The sequence below is a fragment of the Clytia hemisphaerica genome, unplaced genomic scaffold (genome assembly GCF_902728285.1).
Source record: "Clytia hemisphaerica strain Z4C2 unplaced genomic scaffold, Clytia hemisphaerica genome assembly, whole genome shotgun sequence".
Classification (NCBI taxonomy): Eukaryota; Metazoa; Cnidaria; class Hydrozoa; order Leptothecata; family Clytiidae; genus Clytia; species Clytia hemisphaerica.
The window spans coordinates 543,192-554,227 of NW_027104149.1; the positions used below are offsets into that span (position 1 = coordinate 543,192).

General features: G+C 35.1%; 1 protein-coding gene across 2 annotated transcripts; it reads right to left on the minus strand.

Moving 5' to 3' along the window:
* Window positions 1-308: 308 nt before the first annotated feature.
* On the minus strand, window positions 309-10,338 carry LOC136814010 (protein starmaker-like). Of its 2 annotated transcripts, none has more exons than XM_067070517.1 (6): window positions 8,573-10,338; window positions 7,518-7,604; window positions 2,321-2,375; window positions 1,568-1,852; window positions 1,105-1,239; window positions 309-927 (listed from the first exon to the last, which is right to left on the minus strand). In XM_067070517.1, exons 1-6 carry the CDS (start codon window positions 10,276-10,278, stop codon window positions 673-675), a joined length of 2,523 nt encoding a protein of 840 aa, XP_066926618.1. In that variant the 5' UTR covers window positions 10,279-10,338; the 3' UTR covers window positions 309-672. The 2 variants fall into 2 exon arrangements, with proteins under 2 accessions (XP_066926618.1, XP_066926617.1); XM_067070516.1 differs by having other exon boundaries at window positions 583-927; window positions 7,515-7,604.
* Between the last annotated feature and the right edge of the window lie 698 nt (window positions 10,339-11,036).

Below are 11,036 nucleotides of genomic sequence, written 5' to 3' on the forward strand. Positions count from 1 at the left end.
CCATCCCACCAACCTGAAACGCTTTCTCGAGTCTCCATCCCATTTTTCTTTTAATAACATTTGTGCTTCTCTCATTTTTGTCCCAGGGACAAAATCAGCGTGTGTTTTGGTGATTTCCCTCACTTTTTGTCCCAAGAAACCATGAAACACGCACTTTTTTCTTGTGTTGGCGGGATGGAGCATGTTGCATTGCACCAACGCGAGAAGAACTTCTCGTGTCCCCAAACCTTTAAACCGGGGGAATCACAAATAAAGCGTAAAAGTGTTAATCTTTTAGAACAATTAAAAAAAAAAAGTTCTTGTAAGACTTTGAATTATTAAAGGTTTCTTGAAAGTACTTTAAAAACTGTTTATAAAAGCTAATTAAAATTTACAAGAGAAAGCTCTTACTAATCGTCTTCTCCTTAATATTAAGCCTAGCTAGAGTGTACAATGCTCAATATAATAAAGAATTTTGCGCGTGTGAGAAAATTCAAAGGAAATGTAAATCTCAACTAAAAACATTTTCGCGAACCGGGCAAAGTCTACCAAAAGAATCCCACCCTAAAGACAATCCCATCAGCTGCCTTGTCAGAAAAATATATATAATAAAAGAAAGTATAAGAAAATTTGTTCTAAAACTTAATGCTAAAAAATGAAACTATGACCAATCGTTTGCTTTATTGTTAATCTTTAAACTGGAGGCAGAGGTAAATTTGGGTTAAGTGCAGTCATTTCGAAGCCACCTGCTTCTAGAGTGCTCAATAATGCTGTATTATTGTCTATGGACTCTTGTAATTGTTTTTGTTGCTCTTTGAGATCCTCTTTTTCTCTTTCGTACTCGCTGTTTTTCCGGTGCTTGGGACGTTGACCTTTACACTTACGAACAAATTTCACCATCAACGATTCAATCTTTTCTGCCACGACCACACTACTCGACATTGTCACCTGGGAAAAATGAAAGCAAATAAAAACGCATTAGAGAGGGTACACCTAAAATCGTAAAAAATCCAGAAGACCACATTATTAAAACTATTTCAACGTTGAAAATTTGAGACGTCACACTTGGAATTAGTCGAGACTATCCAAAAAAAATCAATACCTAGAGGACCTAGAGCTAACTACCTGTGGGACAGCTTTCTTTAAAATATATTTGTATTCCTCCTTGGTGATTTCTTTGGCCTTGAAATACGTTTTCAATGTGTTTTTCATGATCTCCTCAACTTGTTGTTGGCGAAGCATGTAATCAACCAGACGTTTCTAGAAAAGTTTGAGATTCAGAATCACATTCACATGACAACAACGCTCTTGAAAATCTTGAACACGCGAACACAAAATTAGGTGACTATTATCAGGAAATTATCTGAATATGTCAGCTGTATGCTTTATTCATACAAAAGCTAGACTTGAGAATTGGAAGCGTAAATCATTGTTAGTGATACTGTAACTAAGATTATGAAACAAAATCCATTCTGGCGCTTTCATTTTCATGAAACGATTTTTTTTCGGCTATAGAAAACTCTAAAGGTCGTTGTGATCAAACAACAAAAGGTTCCACCTCAATTTTATAGGGACAAACCATGATTACCTCTTTTCCAGTTTCTCCTTTCTTTTCAAGCTCTTGTTGCATTTCTTCCAATTTCTTACGTTTGTGTTTCTTAGCTTCATGTTTCACTTTCGATTTCATGATGTTTTCGAACGCTAACACGTCTTTGTACGCCATTATGTCAACGTTGTTATCCTCCACAGCTGCTTGGCTTGGTGATGCTCCATCTCCGTTTTCAGCAAAAGAGATTTCAGGAGAATCGATAAGGTTCAAAGGACTGGCCTCTGGATTGTAAGGTGAACCATTTGAATCTTTTTGCTTTGCAGGCTAATGTGAAAAAGAGATGAAAGGTACCTTAAGTATTTGATATGTTCCATGAAAATGTCTTTGAAAATTCTTAACAGGGCAATTCGTGAAAGTTTATGCTCGCGAAAAATTCTCAAAAAAAGTGGAAATCTATAAAACCTCGAAATAAATATCAGATTTACGGCATGTTTTTATCCTTTAATGCCTGTTTAAAGTCGAAGAGCAACCGTCTTTATCAGATTTAGAGAATATTTTTCACGTTTAAGGCAATTTTCATTCGAAAATTCTCATTTTTTTCCAACGATTCGCGAAAGTTTATGCTCGCGAAAAACATTTTTTCATCAAATTCGCGAAAGTAAATGCCGTGAATTTCGCGATTTTTCGTCCTCGCGAAAGTTTCTGCTCGCGAAAATTTGTACGCTTAAAGTAGAAATCACCATATGGCGCAAATTAAAAAAAAAAAAATTAAGAACGAAGGAAAAACCTTACAGATATGTTTTCTTTGCTTTCAATGAAACCAGAATCCGTCTTTTCCTTTTGTCTGCTGTAAGAAAAAGTAAAATATTTTAAAAAGAATTCAATCTAAAGTAAAAATAAAGATAGACAGTTGAAACCATTGAGCATCCTTTTGACGATTGGCTAATGACATTTGGTGCTACATAGTAATTAAGTGATAACGAAGGACTACACTATAATACAATTTATCCAATGAGCTTACTCTTGTGAGTAGTAAGATATGGAGAGAGCTGGCACATTTTTAACACCTCCAGCAATGCCGAAAGTGAGTGACACTACAGAAAGTGAGTGACACTACAGAAAGTGAGTGACACTACAGAAAGTGAGTACATTGTTGACAATAACACCATATGAAAGGTATGATACATAGAGCAATATTTATACTAACAGGTTATTATAGGAAACATGTGTGAGATAGTAACAATTCTGATTAAAGAAAATAACCAAGTCTTATTTTTAATTTTAAAAGATGAATTTGGAAACGTTCGTTTTTTGAAAGTCTTCAAGGCATTTGATTGAAATGGAACTCTTAGCTGATGATCGATGGATTAAAAATCTAAGATTACAAAAATTTTAGATTGTTGAATAGGGAATGAATGAAATAGTTTATTTGAGAAGAAAAACAACAACAATGGTAACAAAATTCAACGTGGATACACCAAATAAAAGATGTGTAAACGAATGTATTTAAGTTATTACTATAATCCAAAAACCCTATGTAACACTACTTTGAGCTAAAATCGTAGAGGCAATAAAAAGAACTAAGAAAACAAAAATATTTATTGCTTGATGGTAATATATTTCTAGCTTATAAAAACAATGTTATCATTTACAAGGATCAAATCTCATTCTTTCATTGCATCATTTGGAATTTGTCGATTAATTAGAAAGCGACGTTTTTCAACAGCAAAATCTAATGCTTCTTCAAAATCCATATCTTCCTCATCTCTAACCCTTTGTAAAGTTTCCATCACAGATTTATGTGTTTATCCTTTTTCATTGCTCGAAGAAAAAGGATTTTGTATTTATAAATCTCATGAATTGATAAGTCAGTCTCTTGACATTCGTTCAACATGCTCTCCCAAATATTAAATGTTTCTTTAACACCTTGAGATTCTTCACTAACACTGGACATGGACTCGGTGTCTGTAAAGTCTTCATCAGACTCTTCATCTTCTTCTTCAGATTCTTCAGGGTGGGCCTTTGCAACATGTCGATTATAATTGCTTTTATTGGAAAAGGTCTTTTCGCAATCGTCGCATTCATACATCGTGTTTCTTCCGCTGGTTTTAAACTTATTTGAAGAAGTAGCATCCTTACTTACGAATTTATATGCAAAACACAAGAGTAATCCGATATCGGGTTTCTCTTTAGGAGCCTGGTTTCTCTCTAAGATCTTTGTTTCTTCCAGATTACCTAGTCTTTATTGGTCCACGTTCGTTTCTTGGTCCGGGACTAGCTTGAGAAATCTAGTCTTACTTGATCCTCTTTTGGGACTCCAGTAGTTCTTTACCTAGGCCTTGTTAGTCCCTTTTTTGAGACCAACCAATTATTATTGGTGGCTGCAAAAAGTAATCCCTTTTTGTATCGACATAGTCCCTTTTAGATTTCTATTAGGACTATCCGATTCCTGTTTCGGACTACTTAGTTTTGATAAATCGTTTTCGGAACTAGCTAAATCCTGTTTTGGATACCCACTTTAAGCTTCATGAGTATCTAATCCTCTTTTGTATCTACATAGTCCTAGCTTAATTATCCTTAGGATTAACGATATTACCTAATCCTTCTTTGGAACTAACCAATCCTTATTTGGGATTGCCTAATCCCTCTTTGGGATCAACTAATCCTCATTTGAGATTACCCGATCCCTCTTTAGGATCAACTAATCCTCATTTAGGATTACCTAATCCCTCTTTGGGATCAACTAATCCTCATTTGGGATTACCTAATCCCTCTCTGGGATCAACTAATCTTCATTTGGGATTACCTAATCCCTCTTTAGGATCAACTACTCCTCATTTGGGATTACCTAATCCCTCTTTGGGATCAACTAATCTTCATTTGGGATTACCTAGTCCCTCTTTGGGACCAACTAATCCTCATTTGGGGACTAGCTTGAGAAATATAGTCTTACATGATCCTCTTTTGGGACTTTGTAGTTCTGCACCTAGTCCTTGTTAGTCCCTTTTTTGAGACCAACCAATCGGAACTGCGTGATTCTAGTTAATCCCCCTTTTAGGATTACTTAATCACTAGTTGGATCCTTTCTTCCAATTCATATCAAAGGCTCATGGTATGTTGTTGTTGTTGTTTCCTTTTTCTTTTCTTTTTTGTTTTTTTTACGCGTTTTTTGTTTGGTGTGGGATTTTATTATTTTGTTAGTTACACCCGTAAGTCCCGCCAAAGGCGGGGCTTACGCCCCGGGCCCCGTCAGAAGTGCAGTGAAGGTCAAATTTAGGGATAAATATAAATCCGATCAACTTTGACGTTTCAAGTCATTGATAAGCATCTTTGAAGCTAACACGTTCATGCAGTAAAAGTCGTAACGACTGCTAAGAATTAAACTATGATTTAAACAATGGATGTAAAGCTAAAGCATCCTTTTAGTATACTCGTTAGCTGTTTAAGAGGTGCAGAGAAATTTGTTTTTGCCCAAAATCTTATCAAATATAGAAATGATGTTTTCGATAAAGAGTTTCATAGAATAGTATGGTTGATCACCAAGCATCAGGAAGATCTTTTGGAAAGGTTGAAGTCCTACTTTCCAACCGTACAATATGTAATTGGTTTGCCCGCCGATCTTGATGAAATGTTTGACAAATCGGAAAACAATCTGCAAAGGTGTTTATCACAAAGTGATGACTTGAAACGTCAAAGTTGATCGGATTTATATTTATCCCTAAATTTGACCTTCACTGCACTTCTGACGGGGCCCGGGGCGTAAGCCCCGCCTTTGGCGGGACTTACGGGTGTAACTAACAAAATAACAAAATCCAACACCAAACAAAAAACGCGTAAAAAAAAACAAAAAAGAAAAGAAAAAGGAAACAACAACAACAACATACCATGAGCCTTTGATATGAATTGGAAGAAAGGATCCAACTAGTGATTAAGTAATCCTAAAAGGGGGATTAACTAGAATCACGCAGTTCCGATTGGTTGGTCTCAAAAAAGGGACTAACAAGGACTAGGTGCAGAACTACAAAGTCCCAAAAGAGGATCATGTAAGACTATATTTCTCAAGCTAGTCCCCAAATGAGGATTAGTTGGTCCCAAAGAGGGACTAGGTAATCCCAAATGAAGATTAGTTGATCCCAAAGAGGGATTAGGTAATCCCAAATGAGGAGTAGTTGATCCTAAAGAGGGATTAGGTAATCCCAAATGAAGATTAGTTGATCCCAGAGAGGGATTAGGTAATCCCAAATGAGGATTAGTTGATCCCAAAGAGGGATTAGGTAATCCTAAATGAGGATTAGTTGATCCTAAAGAGGGATCGGGTAATCTCAAATGAGGATTAGTTGATCCCAAAGAGGGATTAGGCAATCCCAAATAAGGATTGGTTAGTTCCAAAGAAGGATTAGGTAATATCGTTAATCCTAAGGATAATTAAGCTAGGACTATGTAGATACAAAAGAGGATTAGATACTCATGAAGCTTAAAGTGGGTATCCAAAACAGGATTTAGCTAGTTCCGAAAACGATTTATCAAAAACTAAGTAGTCCGAAACAGGGAATCGGATAGTCCTAATAGAAATCTAAAAAGGGACTATGTCGATACAAAAAGGGATTACTTTTTGCAGCCACCAATAATAATTGGTTGGTCTCAAAAAAGGGACTAACAAGGCCTAGGTAAAGAAACTACTGGAGGTCCCAAAAGAGGATCAAGTAATAAGACTAGATTTCTCAAGCTAGTCCCGGACCAAGAAACGAACGTGGACCAATAAAGACTAGGTAATCTGGAAGAAACAAAGATCTTAGAGAGAAACCAGGCTCCTAAAGAGAAACCCGATATCGGATTACTCTTGTGTTTTGCATATAAATTCGTAAGTAAGGATGCTACTTCTTCAAATAAGTTTAAAACCAGCGGAAGAAACACGATGTATGAATGCGACGATTGCGAAAAAGCCCTTTTCCAATAAAAGCAATTATAATCGACATGTTGCAAAGGCCCACCCTGAAGAATCTGAAGAAGAAGAAGAAGATGAAGAGTCTGATGAAGACTTTACAGACCGAGTCCATGTCCAGTGTTAGTGAAGAATCTCAAGGTGTTAAAGAAACATTTAATATTTGGGAGAGCATGTTGAACGAATGTCAAAGAGACTGACTTATCAATTCATGAGATTTATAAATACAAAATCCTTTTTCTTCGAGCATCAATGAAAAAGGATAAAACACATAAATCTGTGATGGAAACTTTACAAAGGGTTAGAGATGGGAGGAAGATATGGATTTTGAAGAAGCATTAGATTTTGCTGTTGAAAAACGTCGCTTTCTAATTAATCGACAAATTCCAAATGATGCAATGAAAGAAATGAGATTTGATCCTTGTAATGATAACATTGTTTTATAAGCTAGAAAAATATATTACCATCAAGCAATAAATATTTTTGTTTTCTTAGTTCTTTTTATTGCCTCTACGATTTTAGCTCAAAGTAGTGTTACATAGGGTTTTTTGGATTATAGTAAAACTAAATACATTCGTTTACACATCTTTTATTTGGTGTATCCACGTTGAATTTTGTTTACCATTGTTTGTTGTTTTTCTTCTCAAATAAACTATTTCATTCATTCCCTATTCAACAATCTAAAATTTTTGTAATCTTAGATTTTTAATCCATCGATCATCAGCTAAGAGTTCCATTTCAATCAAATGCCTTGAAGACTTTCAAAAAACGAACGTTTCCAAATTCATCTTTTAAAATTAAAAATAAGACTTGGTTATTTTCTTTAATCAGAATTGTTACTATCTCACACATGTTTCCTATAATAACCTGTTAGTATAAATATTGCTCTATGTATCATACCTTTCATATGGTGTTATTGTCAACAATGTACTCACTTTCTGTAGTGTCACTCACTTTCTGTAGTGTCACTCACTTTCTGTAGTGTCACTCACTTTCGGCATTGCTGGAGGTGTTAAAAATGTGCCAGCTCTCTCCATATCTTACTACTCTTGTGTGTTTGCCTCCTCGTCTTTCGGTTGTTTGGAGTGACTCTGGGAACTTCGACGAGAGCGTTTTGTTTTGGATTCTTCCTCACTATAGATGATAGATATTACAAACATGCAAAAATAATTATGCAGTGAAATCAACTTACAACATCCTCTTATCATAATCCAAAACTTAAAACAGAGGGAGTTTAAAATGTGTTCTTTGCTCTCAAAAAAAATGGAAAAATGTATATATAATTGTACTAGGTACACCAAAAAAATAAGTATACAGGTTTGTCGAAATATTGTGAGCTTCAGGATTTAAATTTTATGTTCATTCTTTTTTTTATCGTAGAGGATGCTCTAACTTGAATTTTAAGCTATCGTACGTTAAATTTGAAAAAAGAAGGTCGAAAGTTATTAAAAAAAAACTGACTTTTTTCATGTCGAAATTTCAAAAAATCATTATAAACAGCAATCACGCAATAAATAAGACAAAATGACAAAAACACAATTTTTGAATCTTTTTTTTCTTATTATATATTTTGCCAACAGTTTTTCATCTTATTTGCACGTGAACATTTCCATCACAAGCAAACTCAATGCAAACCCAAGTTCTTTGAGCAACTAGTCGAGGAATGGTAATCTGTTTTCTCACATAACAAACACATAACATCAAAACCTCTCTTGGAGATTTTCATAACTTTTTTTCAGCTTTTCCAAAAATATTATCTCATATGGGAATAGTTTGTTTCACCATGATTTTAAATTCTGTCAACAAGTTTTGATTTGTTGTTGCATTTTTTGGCATTTTCATGTGTAAAGAAGGTAAAATGTCAAGAGAAAAGCTTGCTTGCTGTTTTTAATAAATTTTTGAAATTTCGACATGAAAAAAGGTCAGTTTTTTTTTTAAATAACTTACGACCTACTTTTTTCAAATTTAATGTATGATCTAGCTCAAAATTCAAGTTAGAGCATCCTCTATACGATAAAAAAAGAATTTACAAACAATTTAAATCTCGACAAACCTGTATACCTTTTATTGGTGCACCTAGTACAATGTATGTGGTGACAAACCTTTGGGATGAGGAAGATAGTCTTGAATCTTTACCAGTTCGTTTACGTTCCTTATACTCATTGATACTTAGAGCACCTGGCTTGGTAGCTTTCTTTGGCTCAGTGAAAGTTGGCCGTTTTTGTCGAGAAGGTAAAGGCTGAGAACTGATTGCCACATCATACATGTCATTCTCAATACGTTTAAAGTCAATGATATCCTCATACAAATCGTCTTTTTCTTGACTAGATTCACTCTCGTTCTTTGGTGTGACAGATTTCTTAGGTGTAATTGAGTTTTTAGGCTCAGGACGTGGAGGTGGAGGTGGAGGAGGTGGTGGAGGAGACTGAAGTTTATCATCTTGTTCGATAGGGTGATCGTTTACTTTGGTAAGATCTACTGATAGATTCATTGAGATTGGATTTGGATTCATTTTACGAGATTGATCTATTTCAGAATCCTCAATAACAAGTCTTTGTTGCTCTCCAGGTGAGCTACCTGAACTTATGGAGTGCATTAAATCTGGGGCAATACTGTGTATACGAGCTTCACGTTGAAGTGCAACAAATTCATCTTTGCGTAGAAATTTTGATGAGTCAACAAGGGGTTTACTTTCTGGTTTACCTCTAGGTGAAGTGTGTTTACGATCCGAGTCCTTCTCCTTGATAGGACTTCTACTTTTACGATCTCTATGTCTATCTCTATCTCTGTCAATTGATTTCTCATGAGCGCTTGAATGGCGTGAGCGTTTGGATGATGAATGGTGGTCTGGGCTTTTACTATGTCGCTTTCGATCAAGGCTTTTATTACGATTGTCATCTTTTCGAGATCGGCTGTACTTATCCTCCTTTTCTCCAGAGTTTTCTCTGAGTTTAGTATCTGATGATAATTGTCTCAGTCTTTCTATTAAAGATGACTTATGTCTTTCCTCTGATTCTTGGTGATGCCTATCTTCAGACTCTCTTCTGTGTCTCCCATCATTGTCCGTTGAATTTTTAAACTTGTCCAAATCATGGGTCCTATGTCGACGATTTGGTTCTCGTTCTTTGGAGACACTTCTGTGCCTTTTACGATCAGACTTTTTGTCCTTCTTATGTTTGTCTTTCTTTTCTTTCTTTTCATGCCCATCACCATCTTTGGACACAAATCCATCAAGTGAAGCTCTAGACTTCTTTTTTTCCTTTCGTTCTTCCTTACTTTCCTTATCTTTATCTTTAATTTTGTCCTTTCCCTTCTTTTTCTTCTTCTTCTTCTTTTTCTTTTTATCCTCTTTGTCCTTCTTCTTTTTCTTTTTCTTAGAATCCCCTTTATCTTTTTCGTTTTGTCTTTCCTTCTCCTCCTCCTCTAATTCAGCAAGTGCGTTGCCAAGCAACTCGTCATCTTCCTCAATAAAACTCAACGAATCATTACCACAACCTTGTTCAGGGGATTTCTCTAATGAAAATTCTTCTTGATTTGGTGCAAGTTTTATTTCGCTATCTGAGACATCAGAAACATCCTCAACAGCATTAACACCTTGGGAGGAATTTTCCTCTGCTGTTGTATTTTGTTCATCATCACTGTCCTGCATAGATTCTAATGGATCGTAAAGGTCGTCTTTTTCACTAGTTGACTCATTTTTCTTATCTTTCAGTCCATCATCAGTTTCACCAGGTTCTTCATCATAACCTCCAATCATTTGAAAACTTTGAAAAGCGTTTATGAATTTTCCATTGTTATTTGCAGCCATCGCTAGAGAAAATTCATTTTTTCATTTTCTAAAACAAAAAATTGATACAAAGTGGATCATCATCAAAGAGAAGTTGGGGAAATTCTAACAACACAATGCAATCATTTTGTACAAGTATCTTTATGAATGGTAGCTTCAATTCTGACACCCTTTTTAGAGTATTCCCACACATATTTTGTTGATCTCCACTGATTGGTTTCTACAAGGTAAACAAACCTGTTTTTGCATCATTTCCTTAGGGGAAGTTGGTTTTTTGAGCTTTTCTCAGCTTCTACAGAATTCTCTCGAGTTAATCTCTAATATAATTAATTTATTAATATGTTCTTTCTATTTATGATAGGGGTAATATATCAGTATGAGGTATTTAAGACAAGAATGGCAATTAAAAATCCTCTATGGGAAAAATGTTGCCAAAAACAGCAATTTCTTTAACGATGAAATGTTCAAATTACTGTAGTCAACAAAATAGTGTTAACCTTATAAGGGCAAAGATGTCCAAGGTGTTGAAAACATGTAAAATTACATCAAGGAAAGGGTTTTTTACATATTTTCAAAAGATTGACTGCGCTGATGACGAAACCAGACGAAACACAGCCAGAAGGAGAAAATAAAACTTCATTGTAAGTGTTAAGAACGAAATGTTCAGATTTTGTCAAAATAAATTGTAAAGCGAATCAACTTGATTTTAGTGTAACTTTTCTCAGAAATATTTCCAGCGACAATCATTTCAGTAAGTTATAGAAACCTTAGAATAACAC

What these genes read in the sequence shown, in the direction of transcription:
- LOC136814010 (XM_067070516.1), bottom strand. Translation starts at nt 10,278, where the DNA reads ATGGCTGCAAATAACAATGGAAAATTCATAAACGCTTTTCAAAGTTTT. An exon ending in CTATCTTCCTCATCCCAAAG is followed by an intron (nt 7,605 to 8,572) that starts GTTTGTCACCAC and finishes TATCATCTATAG; the next exon opens with TGAGGAAGAATCCAAAACAA. An exon ending in TAAAGAAAGCTGTCCCACAG is followed by an intron (nt 928 to 1,104) that starts GTAGTTAGCTCT and finishes CATTTTTCCCAG; the next exon opens with GTGACAATGTCGAGTAGTGT.